Source organism: Enhydra lutris, unplaced genomic scaffold, assembly GCF_002288905.1.
Source record: "Enhydra lutris kenyoni isolate GAN:26980312 unplaced genomic scaffold, ASM228890v2 scaffoldscaffold32, whole genome shotgun sequence".
Classification (NCBI taxonomy): domain Eukaryota; kingdom Metazoa; phylum Chordata; class Mammalia; order Carnivora; family Mustelidae; genus Enhydra; species Enhydra lutris.
Window position 1 is genome coordinate 11,170,716 of NW_019154116.1, and position 26,141 is coordinate 11,196,856.

The following is a 26,141-nucleotide window of genomic DNA, read 5'->3' on the forward strand; positions in this document are numbered from 1 at the left end:
TTAAATGTTTTATGTTAAGGAGATCATCCATTTTGCTAGTCTTGGGTAGTCAGTTCATTCTGTCATAGTGCCTCAAACCTTCCTTTTTTTCTTTTATTAAGATTTTATTTTTTAAGTACTCTCTAAATCCACCATGAGCCTCGAACCCATAACCCCAAGATCAAGTGTAGTGGGCTCTACTGACCGAGCCAGCCAGGTGCCCTGCCTCCAATCTTTCCTACAAAACTTTAAAAAAACTAGTATCTCTGACAAGTTGTAAGCATGCTAATAATAAGTTGTTTTTTTTTCTTTTACTTGATTTACTAAACTACTAAACAGAAAACATGAATAAACTGAAGGCTAAAATTATTCCATTTATACTCAATTTAGTTGCCTGAAACTATAATTATTAAATATTTATTTTAAATTAGAGTTAAATAGGTGTCCTGTTATTGTTGGTGTCTTTGTTCTAAGCACAGTAACATGCAGAGGGAGAAACAGAGGAAGTGAAAAGGAGGGAGGGGTGAAAAAGGAGGAGGCCAAAAGGAGGGAGAAACTGGTGTAGAAGTCCACTAAGCCTTCATGTCAGACCAGACCTGGCATTCTTTTTAAGATTTTATTTATTTATTTTAGAGAGAGAGAGAGAGAGAGAGAGAGAGAGAGCATGAGCAGGAGGAAGGACAGAGGGAGAGAGGGTAGAGAGAATTCAAGCAGACTCCACAGAGCCCAACATGGGGTTCAATCCCAGGACCCTGAGATCATGACCTGAGCCAAAATCTAGAGTTGGATGCTTAATCAACTAAGCCACCCAGGTGCCCCTTCCCAATCTGGCATTCTAAAGTATAGATGCATGTTTTCATCTCTGGATACACTTCAGTCCACCCCTGCCGCCCTCCCAACTGCACAGCAAGTGCTCAGACAAGGCACACACATGTGAGCCTCCCGACAACCTTCATGAAAACTGGGGGTGGGGCATATTGTACTTGGGGATAAAAGAGGTGCTAGGTAAATATGGAGGTTCTAGAACCCAATGGGCTCAGTTCTAGACCAGAGGAAAGAGACTAGACTGTAGCACAATAGTGAGGTTCTAGATTCAGTGGCCAGGACCTAGAACCCAGTGGTTTCGTGGTGGGCCTAGTGGTTGGAGGCTGAGAGTGGTGTGAAGACAGCTAGTCTGTCCTCAGCAGGGAGATTCCCTGGGGGGCACAGAAGGAGTTTTGAGATATGGCAGGGGAGAACTCAGACTCAGGGAAAGAGGAATAGGGTCTGATCTAAAAAAAAAGGCCAGAAAGGCATCTAGATCAAGACTGCATGTTCTCCAGTAGGAATATGAAGCCAAGTCATTCTGCCCCACTTGCCTGGTTAAACTGTGGAGGAAGAGGGAAACAGGGGCAAGGGTTCCTCCAGACAGAGTTTGACACTCCAGAGAAGGCTAGACCAGAGTAAACACATGAGTGTCCTGTCCTAGAGATGGAATTCTAGAGAAGAAATGGAAGGCCTTGTGCATTAAGTTAATTTAAGTCCCTGGAAGTGCCCCAGCTCTCGACTTGACTATCCTATTAGCAAGATTATCATGTAGTTTCCAGCACTTTATAACTCCCCGGTGAGGCCTGAGCATGGCATGTTCTGCATGCTACAGAATCTGCAAGCCACAAAGGGTTCTAGGAGCCCCAGCCTGGAAGGCAATAAACCAGGTTTCCTAAAATCTCTTTACCACCACAGGGTAACACAGATTCCTGGCCTCTTGGGGTCTGGGCCAAGCCTAGGGGACTCCAGGGCACAGATATACATTCTGGAACTCAAGAAAGACATGCTGTGGTGGGTTCTGGAGTGCTGGGGATTATAAGAGCAGAGCTGGAAGCATGGCTGAGGTCCTGGAGTGTATGGCACAGGGGTTAAGGCTGTAGACCTCCCCCCCACACTGAGGGTTTGGGATCTAGAGCGGGGCTTAAAATTATGCAACTTGGTTGGGAAATAAGATGCTCTAGTTGGGTAAGTTTTCCATAAGTCAAGGCTCAGCAGAAAAAATTGTATGTTTTTCCATGAAAATTTTTCCAATGGATATTAAACTTTTCCCTGTTTGGTGAACATCACAAAGCACATAAATTTAAACTCTTAATGATTCATAAGTTCTTTTCTGCATTGCTATTCTTTAACCTGTAATAACAACATAACCTAAAAGTAGACATTTGGCCTCACGTTTGCCATGGTCTGCTGTAAGAGCTTGCGTGCATGGACCTCCTGGCCTTGGCCCATAGACACATAACGGGTTTCTATTTTTAATCTCTTCCCCAAGGCAATGATGGAATCCGTGGGATCCGAGCCCATAGACAGGAGACAGATGAGTGGTGTCCGTGGATCAGATTCCTCCCACGTTTTTTCCAAGTCCAGGATAACTCCTTCTGCGTAGCGCTCTCCCATGGAGTCCATGATGTACTTGCGGGCCTGCCAAAAACAGTACAGGAGTCACCAAAACGGATCCTAACTCCTCCATGTGTTATGATGCAGGGTGGCTTCCAAAATTCATTTTGGTAGATTGTCTCAGTGATGTTCACAGTAACTCTGCCAGGGAAATAGGACAGAGACATTTTCCTTATTGTATCTCTACTCTATAAATTCCAGAGAGGCTGTGTGTTCTTTGCCAACACACAATCACACAGTTCAAGACGAGAACCCAAGTTGGCTGACCAGTTGTCTGGAACCTGTTTCTATATGCTGGCTACTTCTTGGTACATAAGAAATTTAAAATATTAGGAAACTGGGGGCACTTGGGTGGCTCAGTGGGTTAAAGCCTCTGCCTTCGGCTCAGGTCATGATCCCAGGGTCCTGGGATCGAGCCCCGCATCAGGATTTCTGCTCAGCGGGGAGCCTGCTTCCTCCAATCTCTCTCTCTGCCTACTTGTGATTTCTGTCTGTCAAATAAATAAATAAAAATCTAAAAAAAAAAATTAGGAAACTGTATTATTCAGGATGCTTTAAGGGAAATGCATATGCATTCTAATAATCAAATAAGCAGCACAACGCCTGGGATTTAATGGATACTTATCAATGGATGATTACTGAATAACTTCTAATTAAATAAAATATATTAGATATTTACTGAATAAGTTAGTTAATATTTTAAAGATTTAGTCCATAGTTATTCTCCTAATCATTCTTAGAATCCCTTTCCATTTTTGGCTCATCTCCTTTACCACTAATTTTGTTTTGACTGAAATACATGCTCACAATATCACAGACTTTGTCAACTATATTATCAACCATATAAAATATTTCAAGGAAAAACATAGCCCCTTTTCCAACAAAGTAAAATAATTAATCAATAAAATACTATTGTGAGTATGATCTTTAATCTATGCTCTCCCTCTGGTAAAAACTGGATTCCCTCAAAGAAAAATTTCCTATTCTGTTTTCTTCTCCTACCCCATGGGAGTAAAACCCAAATTTCTCTCCCCAATGAGATTCCCCAGAAGAATCTCTCCCACATAATAATCAGAGCCCAGCTATGGGTGCAACATGAACTTTAACCTTTCCAGGGACTGGGTAAGGTGAGCCTTGGTGAGGTGGGCCTTGGCAGGACCCCACTTCCATTTCTGGAGAAACACAAAACAGTTGTAGTCAGGGTTTTCCTTAAGTCAGAGAGACTTGAGAAAGACTTGGGCCAAAGAGAGAGTGGTGCTGGTTAAACTGTTTTCTTTGACTTAAAAACACCCGAAGTTTGATTTCAGTCAGTAATGCAGGCTCTTCCTCCATTTTGAATATCCAGCTATGCACTATGCATTCTCAAAGTAATTGTCACCTCCCAGGTCTCTGAGCTTTAAAATTGGGATGCTGTCCCCACTCATGTCTGCCCACTGCAGGTTAGAGTGGGAAGGTAGTAGCCACAATAAGAGATTCATCCAGATCTTTGGGTGATGAGCAGGATTTATCTAGATAAAGAGGGCAGGCAGGAGAGCTAGTGTGGTGAGCATTCCACGCAGAGAGGACACACACAGAGAACTTGAAACAGAAAAGAGCAAGTCACCGAGAAGGGCCAGAAGGTCATCCAGTATAACTCATGTAAGAGTCAGCTGTGGGACATCCCGGCTTCTGCATACCTCATCGGCATGAATGGAAATAGAGTGCCACATTGTCACAACTTACTCTTTACATACCTGTGAAGAACATTTTTGTCTCAATATCTGATTTCAATGAAACAGACTCAATTGTTGAGTCTGGGTAAAAAATCAACAAGTAAACCTCTGCACCTGTTCTGACCCTCTTCATTGTTTTTTTGACACAAACATGTATGAGACATGAGATAACCTCTGAGGGTGCTCTGTTTTTACAACCAGGCAGCTGAAATTCCCCTGACATGGGCAGTCATGCTCGGCCAAAATACTGAGAACAAGACTGATGCTGCTTTTGGGGAATGGGAACTGCATATACCCACACTGTAGACCTTCAAATATGCTTCCCAAGAAGGTGTCTGGTTGAAAAGCACAAAAGAAATGTAATGTGAGCATAAGAATTTCAGAGGAGAGGGCATTTTTCCAGAGGGGCCGTGCAGATCTTAAGACTTGGCTGTTTTAATGGCCTTGGGAAGGCACTGAAAGTCTTCAAAAAGCAAGGAATAGCATAATCATATTTCCATTCCTTCTAGAGTATACAGGATCAACTAGAGTGGACAAGAAGGAACAAGAGGAGACCCCAGTTGGGAAACCACAGCTATAGTTGATCTATAGACAATAGAAGCTAGGATGGAGATGACAGAGTTACAAAGGAGCTTTGCAGACTTAAATTCAGTACTGAACCAAATAAAGTGTCACATAAGGAAAAAAGGAAGGAAGGAAGGGAGTAGAGAGAGAGAGAAAGAGGGCAGAGAGAGGAAAGGAGAGGAGAGGGAGAGGAAGGAAGAAAGAAAGGAAGGAAGGAAGGGAGGGAGGGAGGGAGGGAGGGAAGAAGAAAGAAAGGAAAAAGAAAGAGAAAAAAAGAAAGAAAGAGGTAAGGGAGGGAAAGAGGGAAGGAGGAAGGAAATGAAAGAGAAAGGAAGGGAGGGAGGAAGGAAGGAAGGAAGGAAAGAAAGATGGAAGGAAGGAAAAGAAAGAGAGAGAGAGAGAAAGGAAGGATTGCTTGAAACTTCTACACTGTCCTTAAGGCAACAGTCTGACAATTCTTTTGGGCAGGATAAAAGTAATGAAGTTGAGAAGAAAAACTGAAGGAAGGGTGATCTCAGTTGCCCTGCATTGCAAAACTCATTTTTCTTTTCTCAATAAATCATCGAATCTAGTTGTTTTCATGATTCCTTGGTACCTACCTGGACTTGGAGTTGGTTTTTCCCTGTGTTTAATGCTCCCTCTGGAGAGTGGAGGGGAGCACGTCCCACACTCTATTATAAACCCAGCCTGTTACTCTACGGCTTGGGCTTGTTTGGGGAGGGCCGGAAGGAATCCACCTGAGCTGAATATTCAAGCTAAACTTTTCATTGTGAAGGCAGGACACAAAAGTCTTATTAGCAGTGACATTTCCATGACAGGAGGCCGGCAGATTAAAGGTCTTTGAGAAGATGGATCTTCTGGAGGCAGGATTCACATTTAAACTATATGTAAAATTCAAAGAGTTTTAAGCCAGTTCTTGCATCAAGGTTCCTGAGACTTTCTGGGGTTAAAACTGTAGATTTGGGAATACTGTGCCTCCCTCTTATCTACCTCTCCTCCCAGAATTCCACACCCTTCCTACTTTTTACTACTAACAAAATGGAGCATCCATATCATTTTTGAGTTAATATAAAAATGATATGGAGGAGTAATACATTACCTTTACGTCATACCTATACACTGACCTTAAAAACATGGCTTTCTCATTCACTCTTGTACCATTTAGACCAAAGAAGATTATTACATCACTTAACCCAAATGCACACCTCGCTACATTTGTTTACTTTTCCATTTGTCACATGGATATTGCCAGAAAATTCCATAGAAGCCTCCAATTCTGACTGGGATTAAAATATTCAATATTTCTTTAAATTTAAATGGAAATTCTCCTTAAAAATATTCTCCTAGGGGGCACCTGGCTGGCTCAGTTGGTGGTGCATGTGACTCTTGGTCTCAGAGTTGTAGTATGTTCGAGCCTCACAATGGGTGTAGAGATTATTTAAAAATAATAAAAACATCTTTTTAAAATATTCTTTTTTTTTTCTAATACGAACTTTTTACCTGGGCAATGGTTCTGTCAGGACACCAGGATCTAATAAGGAGAAGACGTCTAAAGCAGTCAAGAGATTTATCATAGGCATTTGGAAGGGGCTCCTCCTCAGGGTTTTCCTTATCAAACCAAATTTTCCACATTTTCTCATTTCTTGATATCTGAAAATACCAGGGGATAAGAATTGCATCACAGCACAGAAAAACCTTTCAGTAATAGTTCACGGATATTTTTCATCAAATCTTCTGACTATTCCAGACACGTGTGAATGATATCCCTTGTTTTGCTTTTTTTTTTTTTAATTTTATATTCCACTACCAAAAAGTGTGACAATCTAAAATCAAATGTGATTTTCTCTAAAGTCGGTCCACATTAATTCCATCATACAGTAGCTTTTGAAGTAGGGAGGGTCTTGGGTTGTTTAATTTCTTCTCATACCTTTGTGCTAATAAATTTATGAGGAATAAAGAAATCAATGAAAATTCATTTTCATTATTTTAAGGAAATCTGATTTGCTCCATGAAATCCTTTCATGATCAGGAACCCATTCACTCATTATTCACGTATGTTTCCTCATTTCCCAGGGCCACTCCTGGCACAAAAGAAGACATTTAATATATGTTTATTATTGAGCCAAAAGCTTTTTGGTCAATACTCCATTAATCTAGAGTAATTTGAAATATATGACTTAATATCATATCAAATGAGTAATGACACACATGCTTCCTTTAGGCAATTGATAAAGAGGAAGAGAACACAGTCCATTATCCTTTGGAACTTAAAATCAGGGACAGCATTCCACAGGCATTCATCTCTAAAACACAGGACAAACAAATAACGTCTGCAGATAAATATAATCCAATGTTCTCTGGTATATTCCCCTTGATTAAAGCCCCGGATATAGTTCTTGGAGGCCTAATCAAAGGGAAAAACATGCCAGATCCACACTAGAAAGTATTGTGTAAGAATAAAAAGTAAAAACCTCCCTCTGTCATGAAAGACAACATGATGTGGAGGGACTTCAGGCATAAGACAATCTCCAGAAGACGGCAACCTCAGGAACAGATACCAGTCGGACAAAGGTCACTAGAAGTCATCTCATAGGGGAACACACTCGAGTGCATTAAAACCTCCCAAATGAAAGTTATTTTACACAAAAGAATGGGTTAAATTGTACGGCAGAAATAATGCAGATCACCAGGCATAAAGCCAACACATACAGATAGAGCTGAACAGTAAGTTTCTGGTCAACCGAAACCAGGAAAGTCAGGAACCAACATTACCACGTTTTCTGGTCATAAAAAGCCTAGAGCTTGTGGCTGCATAAAGCCACCTTGCTCTCAGTGTGACTTCTCTCTGCTCATCTGATTCTCAAGAATCTGTTCCCTAGTTTGTCCCAATTCAGCTCTCCAGACCCAACTTCTGTGATCCCAGCACGTAGACAATTCACCAGGAACTGGCTGGTTATGACAGGATAATGACTTGTAAAAGGGGCCAAGGACTGGCAGCAGATTTATGCCCAGACACCTGGCTAAGGCCATATCATGGGAGCACAAGAGAGGAGGAAGAAGAGAAGAACAAGAGGCGAGAAAATCATCTCCAGCATTTAGAGGTAGACTGTTCATGTTTCTTTTCGTTAATCTCCAGGAAGATGGCAAAACCCCTTAAACATGTCGAGTGATTTCATTAAATCTCAGTGTTCCCACTGATGGCTCTCCGGTCGGTGATACTGACATAGGGCACTGGACGGCACCATTTCGACGTGGTGAAGTTTGCTTCATCAGAGTGCGAGTGGGTAGGAGGAAGGTCGGGCACCAGGGCAAGAGGGACAACATTAAACAACTTCTCTCTTCCACAAGTACCACAGCTAGTGATGAACCAGGGAGCTGCTCCCTGCGACACTGCTGTAAACTTATTCAAAGCACAAGTTACCTGATCAAGGATGTCTGAAAACTGTCTGAGTTTGCTGAGTTCCACCAGATTCAGCCAGGTCATGTCCAGGATCCATTTAGCTGGTTTAGGAGGACAAGCTTTAAGGTCCAAGGAGGCACCTCCTTTAAAATCAAACACAGAAAGTTACTAGATTGTTCTTTCTTTACTCTAAAACAACCTATTAATATACAAAAACTTTTTCTGAAACATTTTTTTAAGATTTTATTTATTTGACAAACAGAGATCACAAGTAGGCAGAGAGGCAGGCAGAGAGAGAGGAGGGGAAGCAGGCTCCCCGATGAGCAGAGAGCCCGATGCAGGGCTCCACCCCAGGACCCTGAGATCATGACGGAGGCAAAGGCTTTAACCCACTGAGCCACCCAGGTGCCCCAACTTTTTCTTACACTTTTAATTTTAATTATTTACCACCTTGACATTTTTTAAAGGTTTTATTATTCTGAGAGAGACAGAGTGTGCATGAGCCGGGGAAGGGGCAGAGGGAGAAGCAGACTCCACACCAAGCAGAGAGCCCGACACAGGGCTGGATCCCAGGACCCTGAAATCATGACCTGACCCAAAGTCTGACACTTAGGGATACTGGAGGGGCTCAGTCTGTTAAGCATCTGCCTTCTGCTCAGGTCATGATCCCAGCATCCTGGGATCGATTCCCGTGCGGGCTCCTTCCTCCGTGGGGAGCCCGCTTCTCTGTCTGCCTGGAGCTCCCTCTGCTTGCACATTCTCTCTCTCTCTCTTTCAAACAAAGAAATAAAATCTTTAACAAAAAAAAAAAAAAAAAAAAGGCCAACACTTAACCAACTGAGCCTTCCATGCACCGCATTACCTTGTCATTTTTTAGGCTCAGAAATATGTCATAGTAATGAACAAGCTTGAAAATCAAAGGAATCGATGATTTTAGAAGAACACATTTAAGAATAAGAAACACAGGTATGGACCAGGGGGCTGCTGGATTCTGTCCTAGCTCTCTGTGGTCAAGGTCTAGGACAAAGCAGCTCATCACCTGGGTTTCTGTTTCCAAATAGGTACATAAGGATTAAAGAAGCCTGGGTGTTGTGATGGTGACAGAATGAGAGAAAATATGTATGTAAAGCACATGAAACAGGACCAAGGCCACAGCAGAGGGTCACTAAATGAGCAGCTGTTGTCAACATTGGCAAAGCTCTTTCAAGGAGAGAGTTTATCTAGAAATGTCAGCAGCACCCACGTGTTTAAAGGGTTCTCATCTGTGAATCAGTATATTATTTATATCCATTTGAGCACACCCAAGGATCCTGCACTGTGTCACTTATTTTTGGCCAATCTAACCACAGCAAACATTTCCACTGGGTAATGACTCTTACTTCGCTGCTGCTGGCTTACCTAAGCTCACATAACTCATATGACTCCCACGACACCATAAAATAAACAACACCTTAAAATGTTATTGTTGCCCATCTCAGAAGAACTAAATGTGTAAACAATCATATTTTAAGTCAAAGAAATATTATAGGATGAAATATCCTGTTTAATAAACACCATCTATTAAAATATTTCAAGGAAAACATGCTCTAAGTATAATTCTTAAAAGGATATAACCAATTCATTTGGCTAACATTAAAATCCTTTTTTGAACACAGCAGGTCAAGAACAAATAATAACACTGCAGATATTTATTGAACCAATCTCCACTTTATCCAGGTGCCATGGACCCCACTAAATTACTATCTTTTGGCCAAATCCATCTTAGTATATTTCCAACAAGGTAAAAGTATGGCCTTGAAGCAATTTTGATAAGATTATTAAGTCACCAAATCAAAACAGATTGCTTCAATGGCAGAGAGCAGTTAAAGACCTGAGGACAATGGCATTGTGTTGAAATATGTCATACCAATTTCCATGGAAACTGTCCATTTTCCAACAAACTCAAAAGAATAAAACAGTCACCAGAGAGTTAGGGAGAAGCCATTTACAGGAAGGAAAGGGTGGTCCTTGCAACCAAAGCATTATTCATGGCTTAGCAGAGGGTAACTGTGGCATGAATATTTTTCCTGCCTCAAAAGTGTACAATGGGCCACAGCAGATGATGGTATTGGGTTGGGGGCAGACATATTCCTGAATGATATGGTACCAGATTAAATGTACTTCTGATGAATGAACAACTGGAATAGGTATAATTCAAAATAAATTCTCCAGGTGATTGAGAGTTATGCCATTGCCTTCATTCTGTGAACCCTTACTCTGGGAAGAAGTAAGTTTGAATTTATACCATAACACTTTGTAAAAAAAAAGATACGTTCTTACAACAAAAAATTTCTACAAGTGATATCACACAATCATAAAGTGGTATAGGTAAGGCAGATTTAGAAAGTCATCTGGGCTGATCCTGTTCCACCTTAGAGATGAGAAAATTAAAAGACCAGTATCCAAACATTGTCACTCTCTAAATAACATTTTCAAACAAATGACTTTAAAGTCCTTGCAGAAGAAGTTCCCCCACTGGGTCCTTCTTGCCAACATCTCAGCCCCTCATTGAGCAATCTTGTGACATAGCTGCCTTGCAAAGCTTCCTCCGACTCTGTTGCATAAAGCAGGGTCACAAAACTGTTGAATGCCAAAACCCCACAAAAACCAGTCCAGCCTATGTGAGCCTCAGATTAATAAAAAAATAAAATAAAATACTACAGATAATATAAAAATGCCTATCGTTTGCTGAACATATCCTACGTGCCATCGTTTACACAAATTGTGTGACTTCTCAATAATCTGCTAGGGTAGACTTGACCATCCTTGTTTTATAGCAGAGGAGACTGGAGCCTGAAAAGTTTGAAGAACGTGCTTGAGACACTCATCAAGAAATTAGCAAAGCCACTATTTTCACTTAGAGTCATCCTAACCCTAAATCCCACGTCTGCTATCATCACATCAAATGGCAACACATTTCCCAGTATTTCAACCAGACTTGGACGCATTTTATGAGGAAATGCACTTCATGCCTGGATTGAGATGTCGGGGACAACTTGCCACAGGACACCTCCATCAGCTGGAGCAGTCAATGACACAAGGAGTCAGCTATTTGAAGGGCTCAGTGAAGAAGTCAACCCCTGCACCTACGCATCTCCCTAAGGGATGTCTCCCCAAATCATTCACCATCCACATGCTCTGATTTAGAAAATCTGGAAAATAAAGAGATCTAAGGAGCCAGAGTTCAAGAGCTGGAGACAAAGAACAGAGAGAGAGAAAAAGAGAAAAATTGTCTGTAAATCATACATTCCTAAGTTCAAGTCTAACCAAGTGAGTCTTGGTTGTTTCTATAAGATATGTATGCAAATGTATATTTATAGAAACACGAATACACATTTGTTCACATTGGACATAGACCTACGCCACCCAGGGCACAACAGGTGCAGAGCCACCCCCCTTCCCTCCTGCCCCTTCAGGGTTGTCTTCAAGTTCCTCTGCAACTCCAGTCTCCAGGGGAACGTGCAAATTTCTCCCCAACCACTGTAGAGAAAATTATGTCTCCTCTGTAAAGATAAACCTTTGCTTAGAAAGATACAGTAAATAAAGCCATTTAGACCCAGCAACCTTTCCACTAGTTTTTGTCCAGATATTCAAGAATGTGACAGCAAATGTGTTTCCTAGCCTTCCCTGGGCTGTAGTGTGCAGTTGCACAAGGGACCTGCCTGTGAGCAATTCTTCAACAGATACAGAAAAAACACCGAGAGGATGAGCTCCACAACTGCCCCGCCCGCGGCTTCTGCCTCTGTCACACCAGGCTTGCCCCAACCAGCACCTTGATGCCCATTCCTCTCCCTTTGACACTCTCCCTCTGCCTGTCCCCAGGGCCAGTGCCCCCATCCCCTCCAGGCCTTTGTTCACCTGTCCATCTCTCAGGGAGGCTTACCCCATTAGGTATCCCACTAAATACTCCATTTAATATTTTAACTGCCCCCACCAACTCTGCATACACTGTTCACTCCCCACCTCCCTTATCAAGCTCCGTTTCTTTTCCCCATCGTGCCTACTAGCTTCCCACATACTACATAATTTACTGTTTCATGATGTGCCTAATGTCTAGTCTGTGACTCAGCACACAGGAGGCTCTCCATAAATATTTATGCAATAACCGAACACATAAAATATTGCACATATAGGCAACCTTCAGTGAAATGCAAGACAACCGTTAGAGAAAAAAAAAAAAAAAGTGCTGCTCTGCACCTTCAAGTCATTCCTACAGCTGGACCTTTCTATTGTTATACTGACCTTTAACAAGGGTGAGAAACTCTTCATGCTTGACTCGGTTCCTCTGGATGTCGATCTTCAGGGTGAGCAGCAAGGTGAACAGGAACTTGTGTTCTTCATACAAGCCCCGGGCCACATACTTATGAACCTCATAGGTCATATGCTCAATGATATTAGCAATCCTCTTGCTCGTAATTGGGCTTTTGACAGACCTGGTGGAGAGAACCAGACTTAAATCAGGCTTATCCCACTCCCCTTTTCCATTGCCCATAAAAATGTCTTTAACGGAGCACAGGTAACTTTGGAGGGCCAGTTCTTTTTTACGCATAAGAATAAGCATCCTAAATAGAAAATAACAAGCATTCTCTCAACATAAAATAACACAACAGAATCTGCAATGTTGTCTAAATCAATTTTACCCGCAGGGTATTATCACTCATAACAAGGTCTTGGGAATTCTCTTGTTTAACAGAAATAGATGAAACCCAAGGAATCAATCTATGGATGAAGAGTCGGTAGAGCTGACTCTGAGCGTAAGAGGATTTATGAGAATGATGTGTTAACATGCTGGTAATTACACTCGGCTTAGATTTAAAAAAAAAGAAAAAAAGACTCAGTAGCAAAAGGAAAAGAAGTTATAAGGTCATCATTGGAGCCCGCAGATAGAAAATTCAGCCTGGTTTCCTGAGTACAGACATACCTGGCTAAGGAAAGGTCAAACAAGCCAAGAAACTGGCCGAGCGAGGTCTGATACATTTCATTGACCAAGCGCATCTCAGTGATGAGGAAATACAGAATGCTGCCTCGCGTTGCCACTGAAAAACAAAGAAGGTTGCATGTGCTGGGGCTGGACAGTGAATGACCCGTGCACAGACCAGCTTAAACTCTAAATGAAAACGGGTCTTATTTTTGTTTTATCCATGACTATCTACCAGCACTGGGAGTCTGGAGCAAGGCGCATGATGTATAAATTAATTCTTATTCATAAGCTTTGTGTAAGCAGTCTGTTGTTGGTGTTTATCAAGTGGAATTTTCCATGTTAGAACTTCCAGATCTCTTATGAACATACTTTACTCTCTTTTTTCATTGGCAGAAAAGGCAATCGATGGGAAACTAAAAACTGTGACGCCCGGCAAATTGTGTGGGCATCTTATGCATCTCATGCCTCTGCTCCATGAGGAAGCCCCAATCACGTGTCGCCTCAGGTTGGCAAAACAAGGCATGGCAACGATGATGCTTCTCACTCGCCGCCAGCACGTGATGCCGCTTTGATTATTTCTCCAAGAAGAATGATATATTTCTAAAGGAAACAATGCTTTCAGCAGGTCCCTCTTGTAACCCGTAAACAACACTGATTTGCAAATTTATGGGTAAGACTCAAGCCCTCCGGTGAGACCAAGGAGCTACTTTCCTAATACAAAGACTGCAAACAGAATACTGGCTGATTGCTACCAAATGATAAAAAACTAGTGAACAGCCCATAAATGCTGCACTGACTCCTCAGATTTTGAAACAGTTGTCAGACGTTCTTTAAAAATCCTCCCTCTTTACTTTCTAAGTGTAAAGAATTTGCCAACTCACAGGAACGGTAAGCACCTAGAAAATGTACACCATTGCAAATTTTTTTCATCTCAGTTTTACCGAATGCCTCCCAAAGTGACGCCACAAAACGTGAACGGCCACCCCTCCTCGTGCCACCATTTTCATTAATGTCCTTCGTTCCTTTAATTTCTCCGATGTTCGGGTTTTTTCTCACTTCGTTTTCCCGTGACATTTGTCTTTCATTACCAAACTTACCAGGTCTGTATTCCTCCCGGGCTGAGTTAATTTGAATTTCTGTCTCGGCCGAAATTTCCAGCTTCTGTGTCACCTCTTCCGCGGTCTTTTTTGTGTTACTCAGCACAACAATGAGACTCTCGTCTTCCACCAGGGACCCCTGGGTACTCGTCAGCCGGTAAAGCAAATTATCTTCTAGCTCTTTCATCCTTCTTTTGTTTGCAGTTACCTCCTCCACGAGATGAGTTCTCTCTTTCTCCAATTCCTGTGAATTTGCATAAAGATATTTTCCTCCTTAATTAACAGCTATTGTTCGGCCATTCCTGAAAAAGTTAACCTATGGGGCTGCCTTCCTCCACTATAGTTATCATACTGGACTGCTGAAAATACATCAAATTAAGAAGAGGAGGAGAATGAATGGAAGAAGGAAGAATGGATGGCAAATAACAAGAAATTTGCTAAAAACACTACCAACATCCCTGGACCATCTATCTATTTCCTAAAGTCAAATCATTTTAAGTGACTTTTGGGATTATATGTAAGCTTGTTTTGAAGGTGAAAAATAGTTGAGAATATATTGGAATATATTTGAATATGCATATCGATCTCTTGGATTAAATACATTTTCTTCTGTTTAGTTTTTGTTTATAAGAGTTCTGTTGTTGTCTGAATGTGATTATTGTCAACTTGCTGGTTGAAATGGTATCCAATCCCCTGAAAAGCAAGCGTCCAAAAAACTTAGGCAAACAATCCACATGGCTGCTGCTAGTACCTTTAAATGGGAAACTGTTTTCGGCCCGAAAAGGTGCTATTCTCTCCAAGAGAAGGAAAGTTCTAGATCTTTCCTGAAAGATCTTTTTAAACAGCTGGGGAGAGAATGGTTTTGGAAGGTTATTGTCCTTACTGGCTATTTCATCATGGTGGTTTGGAGAGGGAGAGTCTGTGGAACAGAAGGATAAAAAGGACGGAACTGGGGAGGGTGGAGAAAGAGGGCATGGCCGTGACAGAGAACAAGACAAAGGCAGCACAAAGCCCAGTGGCTGTAACTGAAAACCACAGATCTAACATAAAGGTGGTAGTAACAAAACTGCATGAAGACAAAGAACAAAGGCCACTGGCCACTGCGTTATGTTCTAGCCAACTAATCACCGTTGACCCAACAGTTATGATGGGTAGAACCCTACCAGGCTTTGAGCAAAATCTCAGAACTTGCTTAACTCTTGGAGACAAAGCAACTCCAGCACAACCTGCCTTTATCGCCTTTGCTTCCTTTTACTAGGTTACATTGAAAAGCTTCCTTCATGGTTGTTTTCATTTCACTTATTCACCAGATAAGTATCTCAAATTTGAGAAAATGTAAAAAACAAACAAACCAACAAAAAAACGAGTACAGAAAGTGACATCTAAGACACCTGCAAAATTCCTCTCCATAAGCTGCTGTTAAAAAAGAGAACTTACGCTACATTTACGCTAAGAAATGAAGTAATAAAGTTTAAGGGAAAAATTCAAGTATTTTTTATTGTCATATTCCCACATTTCCCACACTATCACTATCATGTCTGAGTTCCTAAATATCTATCTAAATATCCTAAGTATCGGTCTAAATATCCTCACCTCTTGAAGAAGACAGGTAAGGGAAAGAACGTAAAGCCATAGGGAGAATGATGGTTTTGACATCAGGAAGACATGTGTTTGAATCGCAGCCCCCAGGATCTATCAGCTGCATGGTGTTGGCCGTATTATATAATCCTAGAGCCTCAGTTTCCTTATGTGTGAGATGGATATAGTAACAGCTCAGACAGTGATTGTCAGGATATAACTAGTAAAGCAGCTACAACAGAAACTGAATCATGATAACTGCTCAAAAGACATCTCTCTCCCTTTTCTCCCCTTCTTCGACTCTTCCCAAGCATGGATTTTTCAGAAGCATTATAATAGTTATTGGGAAAATAAGCAGTTTGGAAAATAAAATTATAGGTTGGCACAAAATAAACCCTACTTCAGAATTTCACAAATCATTATAATAGCCTAATAAAGTGGCTGAAATGGGACAAAAGAGAACTTTCCAATCTTGTACTTATGTTAAGGATGCATGGTCTCGTGTCTTCTGGGACGAGAACATGGGCTGTCAAATCCCAAACTGTACCGAGTCTTACAGATTCTTCCAGCACCATAGTTTTCCCTCCATCCCAATAGCCAGGGCCCTGGTTTAGCCTTTAGTTATTCCTCATGGACTAGTCTCACTACAACTGGTCCCCCTGCTGACCCTCTTCTCTGTCATCACCCCCTTTCCTGCTCCTAGACTATTGGGGATCTCTCTCAGCTGTTTTGAAAGGTCCAACATTCTCAACATAGTTTACAAGACATAAAACCTACACTTCCAGTCTCATCTCCGCCTGAGAACTACAAAATCAGTACTAAAATCATGTTACTCACGAAAACTGTTAATCACATGTTACTCACGAAAACTGTTTATCACAAAATAAACAGTTAATATAATGTATACAAAGGGGCAAATCATCCAGTTCCTGATTTTAAAAATAGCAAGTAAAAGCTTGAACACTATTCAGATGGTTGGAGTCAGTTCAATATCATTGTTAACACCAACAAATCTGTCAATTAAAGTAACTGCCTATATTCCTAAAGGATTAAAATGAGGCTAAGAAGTGCATTTCTCCCAAAGTCTGAAACTGATAAAATAATATCCCCTAAAGTAAACAGTATAATTTAAAGCAACTGGGAATTATGAAAGCAATCTGTATACTAAATAGTGGGTAAATAGCCAATCACTACAATGGGACAAGAGTTATGGAAAAAAAGAAAGTTATCTCTGAATGAAAACAGAACAGCTATTTGCTTCTCTTTTTCTTTTTCTTTTTTTTTTTTTTTTAAGATTTTATTTACTTGACAGAGATCGAGCATGAGCAGAGGATAGGAGCAGTGGGGGGAAGGAGAAGCTCACGCCCCACTGAGCAGGGAGCCCCAAGCAAGGCTTAGGGCTCGATCTTAGGATCCAAGGACCCTGAGATCACCACCTGAGCAGAAGGCCGATGCTTAACCAACTGAGCCACCCATGCACCCCTGCAACTTGCTTTTCATTCAGGATTTTAAAATAGAAAACCTATTTTGGGATAAGGTTTTCAGCATATGCTCACGTGTATGGCTGATTTAAACATCGTTCTGTTGAACTATGACTTTAGGTCCCCCAAGCTATAAGAAGATAGTTCTTTTTGAAATTAATAATAAGGAGCAAAATAATCAAAATCATTTTGTCTATAAGCATTTTCCCATCAAAGGGATTACCTCAACACACACACATACACACACACACACACACGTAAACATTTGTGCTATGTATTCTATTTACTAAGGCTGCCATGTAAATTTTTTATAGAAACTGTGATAATATGAAAAATATCCCCAAAGTGGGTAAGAAAGTGCAGTAGTGATTCAGAACAATTTCAGGAAACATACTATTTATTAATCAAGTGATCAAAAATTAAGTAGCTCAACAAAGATGCAAATGACAACTAAAGTTATCTGTGTACCTCAGCTGCATCTGTACTACGGTTTTGAAATCAGTAAAAGGAAACAGGTGACAGCCTTTCAGAGTTCTCAGTTCTAAGAGATCACCCAGGCTTTCATCCAAGGATCCTTCCCTTTTGTACCTTACATGGCAATTAAAATAGAAAGATTAAACAATAGCATTCAGATTTATTTTTTCTCTATACCGATGAGCTGGTGATAACGACATCTGTTTAAGGATCCTCATTAAATTATTTCTTCTGTTGGATCCACCAAGTTTGGGTGCTTCCACCCCCAAAGGAAATCACACATCTGTTGGCTCCTCTGGGATTTTGAACAAGGTGACCCCTGAGGCCTTGTGTTGTGTGATCAGTAGAAGCTGTTAATCTAGATTAGTATTTTTCCCCTAATAGTATATAGCTCTCTTTGAGTTTCTGTCTTGTTCTCTGGGATCAAGATAAGAGTGAATCTAAGAAAAAAAAATTTTTAAGGATAGTTGCTAGAGAACTACTGGTTTGCTGCCTGTTTAAAATGGTCTTGATACCTTGCCTTCTGGTGACAACAGCAGGCTGCCTACATCTACTCACAGGTACATCGGGTCAGCAATTGAATATGGCCTTGATGTGACCTTGAACAGCTCACACATTTAAAATGACTGCTTTGCAGCACACAGAAAATGTAGAATCATTAAAAATCTGCCTTCCCTGCATTCTTGTGCTCTGAGGTTTGCATCTGTTTCTGAAAGGAAGCAAACCCCGAGAGCCAGCAGTGTATACAGCAGAGCACTGACGAGACCAGATCCCATGTGATAACAAGGCTCCTCACTGCCAGTATCTCCAAGACACTGGACAGCTGGTGAATTTATGGATTCAGAGAAAAACAGCCTTTCCCTGGCATCATAAGTCATTGTTCCCAGCCACCTTTCAGAAGAAGAACCGACAGACCGGTAAAGGTGGATTCATCCTGACTGCAGAGAACCCACACCTGGTTTCAGCTCATGTGTTAGGGAATTTCTTAGATGCTTTCCAACACCAGCTTCTTATGCGGGGTCTTCCCTGCTTTCAATACCCACCCTTGGCTCTGAACAGCATGTTATACTGATGGCGTATACACAGTAATCACCTAAGAAGAGATCATAGTCAGAGAGATTGCATTGTCACGGAAGTCAAAGGAACACTTTTTGAACCTGTAGGCTCTTTTCAAATGAGTTACTCAATTTCCAGAAAGCACCAGAGATCAACTCAGACCCACTTGCCACCATCCAGGCTAAGGCAATTTAACAATGTGAGTGAATTCAGGAGTGTGGTGGGAAGACGAGATGCTACAAAAGAAAAGAAATATACTTGCAGGATGTATATTACTGAACAGCCGTCGAAAGTAAGTTCAACAGCTCACTTCATGCATGAGACCTTGTGTTAGAGGGAAGAAAATACAGGTTACGTGTTGTCTAATCACGTGCTTCAGGGTAAGAGGACCCTCTAATACTCTAAGAGAGTGAGGGTCCCATTCATATGGCCATACTTTTCCCAAGAATTATCTACTCGGAGCCTGGAATGGATTCTGATCATGAGACAACAGTAAAGGAGTAGTTTTCTCAAGACACTCAAGACACTTTCCTGGGGGGTAAGCAAAAGCCCAGCCTGGGATCCACATTGGCTTTTCAAGGCTGTTGAAAGCCTTTCCAAAGGAGTTTAAAGTGCCCCTCGCATCCTCTTAAACTTCTGTTTGAACAATTACGGCTTCAGTGCTGGAGCTGTTTTGCTGCAAATAAAATCTGTCAGAACAAATTATTTCTTCCAAGGAAACTATATTCATCTCAGCGAACGTAAGAAAACCAAAGACAAGCCTATGTTTCAAACTGCTGCTGGGACTCCTTATCTGCTGGAAGACAACACCACAGGTGAAAGCAGAGCCTAACACACGGGTAATGGCCGCTGCCCCAAAGACTCTCAGGGATTCCCTGCTCGACATTGCATGTGGCGGATGAAGAATCCCAGTCCTTCCTAAGTAAGGATATGGCAGTGCTAGGCTTCCTCAACCAGCTTGACTCAGACTCACAAAATAAAGAAGCGTGTATTCTGAAGGCTGCTATTACTTCAGCAGCAAGTCTGTGGTAGGAACTCTGGCCTCAGTTCCTGGCATTCTGAGGTCACTAACTACGTGAATCTACAAAGTCAGACTTAATGCTCCTAATAAAACTTCCAACCATAGGACTCTATGATTCATGCACTATAAACTAAAAAATAAAAAGAGACTATCCATAAAAAAGGAAAGGGGGGAGGGGGAGAAGTGATGAAGAAGCAAGAGATAAACATATAGAAGGACTCCCAAGACCAAGCATGAAGCACACACACAAAAAATGTTTTTTCAAAATCACGGGAAGGACAAATTCCAAAGATTTTGCCAAAGGTTTTAACCTAAATAAATCTTGAAGTCAGTCTAAAAGGGGGCTACAAAATAAAGTAGACTCCTCGTTGCTCCTGGAGAAAATCAATAGCAACTCTTAGAGTTCATGCAGTTCTACCAAAACAGTCTTATTAATCCTCTAGATTTCTTTAAGACTCACATGTTCCCTAGAGGCAACAGTGACTCAAAACAAGGAGGTTTATAAATTATTGGCTATTTTTTATCAATCATTAAGTTATCCCACCAAATAGAAGTAGAGAAAACAGATACATGACCAAGCCAGAGCCTCCAGAAGGTGCTCAGGGAGGTTCCAGAGTCACAAATGTCTGTCTTGTCACAACATACACGAAGCTTTCTCGTAGGCAACAAATAAGACTTGAGGATGTTGTCTGTTAGCTGTTTTTAATCCCAGGGGTTTGAAGTCACTAGTCTTAATTTTATACTCCAGAAGCATAATAATGAATTGAATGATAGAAAAACCTAGCTGTATCCTAGAAACCTAAAAGTCAACAGACAAACAGAACTCACGACCATGCAAACTCTTCAGAAAAATGAAGCAATGTAAGACCAGAATAATGATGCCGGGCATGAGACTGATATTCTCATAGTCCCATCATTAGGCTCCACAAAATCAATGGATATATATGATTTATGAGACAGATGAAACATAGAGGGTAATCGGTTAGTAATTACCCAAGACACCTGGGAATGAATAATGGGAAAAAAACACAGAAATAAAAGGCAGGGGGGCCTTAATCCTATTAAAACTTTTATCATATTATTTTCGTCAATGAAAGAATCGCAACACAATGCCGAAAAGGAGGTGGTCACACTTCACTCACCTGCTTCTCTGTGAGGATGACTCTCCCCAGTAACTGATCTTCCAGACCTTTCATGGTGACAGTGAAGTCAATGATAGAGGTCCGAGCACTTATTTCGGGTGTGTAGGCTGGGTTGGGCAGTTTGGTGGTGATGTAGAGTCTGAAGCCATCCATCACGTCTACTTCCTTATCACCAACTTTCACCTTTATTATAAAAATAAAGTCAAAAGTAATAAAACAGGCATACACCTTACTGTGTCCTTTTCTGCACAGGATCAAGCATTGCTTTAAGTAATTATATAACTGGAGATCTTTGTATGCTGAAAAAGAATTCATCATTAGGCATTCACAGTGCTTCAAACCACTAGGATGAAAGGAAGAAAGGTAGGTGGAAAGGAGGGAGGGAGGGAGGGAGAGAAGGAGGGAGGAAGTTCAATGTATGCCAATATATACCATAAATTAGAATTTAGCACCAAAATTGGTGTGATCATACCACAGAAGTGAGATGGATAACCCATCCAAAATTTGGTTCAGAGATCAAGACTGATGACATCACATATGTACCAAAAGGGTATAAAAATGTTATTACTCACATAATGAGATTTCTGGAGAGATTAAAGTTATAGGTCCCCAACCAGTCCCAAAAACTGATTGAGAGAGTAAGGAAAAGTAGCTGTCTTCGGGTTTTATGGTGATTAGGAGGTTGGGCTGGGATAAAGGTTCCCACACAGGGCATCAATAGTGGATTGTATGGTTTGATTTTCCCACCATAGTCAAAGGCAAAAGCCCCACGTTTTCTTATCAGCTTGCCCAGATTTGAGACAGGAGGGGAGGGTGAAGGTGATGATGGGTTTTGAAAGATGTCCCCACAGTCGATCATCAAAATGGAGTCAGATTCTATCACACAAAAGAAGTAGATATTTCTAAAAGGACTGCTCTTAAAAACTTTAATTCCAACTCAGGAAGTATAGAAAAGAAAAGCAAATGTCTCTTCCAATGACTCAAATTTCAGTTGTTGCCTAATGAGAAAATTTCATCTATGTCTATGTCACATTTACCTGGCCTCGTGCTAATGGTTCCACACATTATTATCAATAGGTTTAACCTACCTTAAAGGTAGACCCAGTCTTAATGAAGTTCCTCTCCAAAACATTATCCAGCGCTGGATCTAGTTCCTCCCCAACATCTTCAATAAGCAAGGGCCTTCCAAGAGAAAGACTGTCCTCCAGATGGTTTCTGAAATACTTGTGATTGAGAGAGGTGATCTAGAAACAAGACCCAAAGGTTGCTGTTGACAATATCACGATGTCACACACAGAGAGAACAGACATTAAATGGCACCTGAGCATTCTAACATGGAACACAAATATGGAGATCTTTAGAGAACCTTATCTGGAACCCACAGTGGGTGAGATTGTACAGCAAGCTTAAACTGTTTCCATCCTTTTCCTTTGCAAACTGTCATTCCCCAGTGCAACCTGTCTTCTCCTCATCACCACCACTTTTATGACAAATAATAATGGAATAATCACGAAGCGTCCTAGTACATTGCTACACACATGGTGTGGTACAACTCCACCCTGCTCTGTTCATCAAGGAAGGATTTAGGCTCTAACAGGGGAATCTGAAACCTTCAAAAGATGGCATTAGTAGAGATCCATACAAATGTAAACACAATTTTTAGAAAAGATTTTAATATTAGAGTTTAGGCTTGCATCTGTTACTGTTCTATCAAGGATTACAATCACTACTATTTTCAAATATTTCTTACTTCTCAGACTCTTGTTCATCTGTGGCAATAAAACTTCTCGGTAGCATGAATGGACTCAAACACAAGTTACCTGGAGTTCATTCTGGCTTTCTTTGTTTTTAATCCAGATCTTCCCTTGAGTCTGTGGGTCAATTAACAAAGGATAGCGAGATGCCTTTGTGACAATGATTCCGTTCTGAATGGACAGGTCGTCATTGGGCAGACCTTGGAGGTTCCATTCACTAATAGTGGGAGCATCAATCAACATCTCGTTGAGATTTAGATTGTCTCCAAACGGGATTTCCCGGGCTTTCATTTCCTTCTGCCAGTCATTGAGCAGCAGACTGCGAAACTCTTGGTTAAATGGACCAGAATAAGATAGAAAAGCTGTAGCCAACAATACATCCCCTAAAACAGAAAACAAAATGCCACTGAAATACTTTATAATCAGCCTTGTAATTGTGCAGAATATTAAACATATTCTAAAGGCAACCACTCTTTTAAACTAACTTCCAGAAACCAGACCGTGACCACATGTTGCTATGTGTTGGTAAATAAGCAGTAGATCATCGTTAAACAGGGTCCAAATGGTCCACCAAGTAACACCTGCCAGGCATCAACAACTAGGTTATTTTGACTCTCGCTGGATGTGAGAGTATGACTTTGGAGCTTAAGGGATGCAAATCCTGAGAAGACAGAGCCTCCATTCCAAGGTGACCTTGATCAGTAAGACCATTCACTCACAGGAAAATTTGAAAGTGACCCTTTGAAAGTCAATAGCACATCTATCTAATAAGGGCTGCACAGATGCCAGACCCGTATTCATCCTTCTGAAAAATCTGGACACACATACACAGGAATTTGAAGGACTAGAGGGTTGGTTTGTATTCTGATAGAAGTTTCAGTTTCCTAACGCCCTAACAGAGTCAACACATAATCTGATTAATACAGGAATTTACATACCTACAAGTCTTTTTGTTTGTGCAGCAAACTCTTTGCTTTGTTCCGTCCATCTTTCTTTTTCTCCCGCCAAGCCCCCGATCAGCGCGGAGGCCGTCTGCGTCTTCCGCCTGCAGCGCTCCGCGTCCTCAAGCAAGGTCTAAAAAAAGGCCAGAATCAGAAGAAAACTCTGTTCAGAAAAATATGGCCTCTGGCTGAGGAATATAATTTTAAACCATTATATATTATCTGCCCTTCTGAGACCTGTGAGCCATTTATCTCACAGGAAGCATAAAATTCAATTCCTTTGTGCCTGTGTTAGCCAAAGCCCAGCTCTTAAACCTTTACGTGGGGTACTGAGCCCACAGGTCACACTCTCCCCGAGTGTTAATAAGCAAGAGATAATAGAAATTTGCGTCATTTATGACTTCCCTATAAAGAAAAATAGAGACAAAATACAAGCATACTTACTAATACATAGCACAAGAAAAAGTAAAATCCATATCCTACTTGAAAATCAGGAATATTTCTTCTGTTAAAGTTCTTGCATCATTAATGCTTCATGTAAGTGCACATCTCCTTTGACTTGAAGTGAAACTTTATATTATCTTCAGATTGTGCTATTCTGAGGTTCGCTCACAGATCCCAGTGACACCTAACTCAGCAGGTCCCTCTCTGGTGCTCTGTGCATCAGTAAAAGACCTTGAACCAGAATTCCACACGCTGTTGCCACTCAAGTCTCCATTCTTAAACACAAATGGTCTTCCTCCTTCTTAAGACAACTGCTAATGCTACTTGTAAAAATGTGTATGTATGAAATAACAGTGGGGACAGATAAAGATTTAGCTATAGGACCAGTCACTGGAAATTCATTTATAACATATATGTATGTTACACATAATATATAATTATGTTATATATGCTGAACGTCTAATGATAGAGAAACATTTAAATAAATTATGGTGTACCCATGAATAAGAATACTCTGAAGCCATTAAAATTACCTTATAAAGATTTTTATAACCAAGAAAATATTCATATTACTAAGTTAAAAATTTAATTTATAAACAGTATACATTGAATTATGTTATGTATTTAAATGTTATATTTTACATATATTTTTAAAATATATGTAAAGCAAGGAAGATGTTCAGATGGGAAACGAAAAAGAGCAAATACTTTTAGTGTTCATTTCCAGGATTCTCTATGCGTATATTCCATAAAGAACAGGAGTTGCTTTTGTAATAATAACACAACACAGTGTTTTTCAAAAGCAAGATACGTATTCTAGTTTGTTCTCTGAGATCCTATTCTACTGTTCCCTTTCCCCCAGAGCTAATGAAGGAAACCTAAAAGCCCCGCTGAGGCTCTCTATGCGTATATTCCATAAAGAACAGGAGTTGCTTTTGTAATAATAACACAACACAGTGTTTTTCAAAAGCAAGATACGTATTCTAGTTTGTACTCTGAGATCCTATTCTACTGTTCCCTTTCCCCCAGAGCTAATGAAGGAAACCTAAAAGCCCAAGCTGAGGTGTACCCCCACATCTACGTTGCCCATATTTGTTTATTTGTTTCCCCCCAAGAAGAAAGATGCCAGCTAGGAAGTGTGATCCTACGAATCACTTATTTCTGCCTACCTTTGAAACTAACTTTTCATGTAAAAGATATTTTTAAGATTAAGTTGTCTTCCCAAAATTCCCCATCCCACTCCCAACTGGCCAAATAAGAAAATGGCCAGGACACTCCTCTCTGGCATTTTTTTTTTTCTGGGAGCCCACGCTCATTTAGGGGATGGGAACAGCAAGAAGGGAGAGGAGCGGACATCAGAGAGTACGGAAGCCAGGAGCAGCTCTTCCCGCCAAGCCTGGCTGGGGCAATGAGCGGACTTCCCTGGGTTCCTTGGGCAGGGCCCCAGCCCACTCTCTGTTGATGCTCCCAGGGGGTAACCAGCCATCCAAAAAGCCTAGGGAAGTGGGCCCCACAAAGGCACCGCCCTGTGCAGAGAGGAGTGGGGCACACACTCCTTCAGTGAACAGCACAGACCTGGGGCTGGAGGTTATGGGTCCCACCGTGGTGAACTGTGGATTCAAGGCCCCCCCCAACCTTCTGGAAGTCCATAAGCACCCAGGACATGCATGACACTCATGGAGGGGGAAGAAGCCACAGAATGACTAAAGGTCATCTTCACTCCAGCATGTGGGAGGCAGGTAGACTCACAGCCAGATTTTGTGTTTTTTAATTTTAAAAAATTTGACATTTGTCAAAACAAGTTTTAAAGTCAGAGCCATGCCTTCACAGTAGCACTTCTTGTATGATCCTAACAAGGAGGAGATGTTCAAATCCAAAAAAGCATATTGAATGAACTGATGCAAAAATATTCCAACTGAAACAGAACAACATGGGACCTAAAATATTTCCAGTGTATTCAGTAGCGCCTCCAAATGGATGGGAGTGTCCCCCGTGGCAAATAATTATCACACTTTCTCCATAGTTTCTGAAGTAGATTCTTTCAAATTGCAAAGCTGATTTTCTATGTGATGATAGGTGAATCCCAAAGAGCATAATAAACAAACCCAAGTAGGTGA

The 26,141-nt window shown here is 41.1% G+C and overlaps 1 protein-coding gene across 1 annotated transcript in view; it reads right to left on the bottom strand.

Moving 5' to 3' along the window:
- LOC111153413 (dynein heavy chain 5, axonemal) overlaps positions 1 to 26,141 on the bottom strand; it is a 238,313-nt gene that overhangs the window by 19,357 nt on the left and 192,815 nt on the right. The window contains exons 62-71 of the mRNA XM_022512429.1: positions 23,578 to 23,713; positions 22,706 to 23,022; positions 21,974 to 22,129; positions 20,886 to 21,068; positions 14,134 to 14,377; positions 13,037 to 13,151; positions 12,358 to 12,548; positions 8,098 to 8,219; positions 6,177 to 6,326; positions 2,179 to 2,424 (exon numbers count right to left, since the gene is read on the bottom strand). Coding sequence (XP_022368137.1) covers positions 2,179 to 2,424; positions 6,177 to 6,326; positions 8,098 to 8,219; positions 12,358 to 12,548; positions 13,037 to 13,151; positions 14,134 to 14,377; positions 20,886 to 21,068; positions 21,974 to 22,129; positions 22,706 to 23,022; positions 23,578 to 23,713 — 1,860 coding nt within the window. The remainder of the gene's footprint in view (positions 1 to 2,178; positions 2,425 to 6,176; positions 6,327 to 8,097; positions 8,220 to 12,357; positions 12,549 to 13,036; positions 13,152 to 14,133; positions 14,378 to 20,885; positions 21,069 to 21,973; positions 22,130 to 22,705; positions 23,023 to 23,577; positions 23,714 to 26,141) is intronic.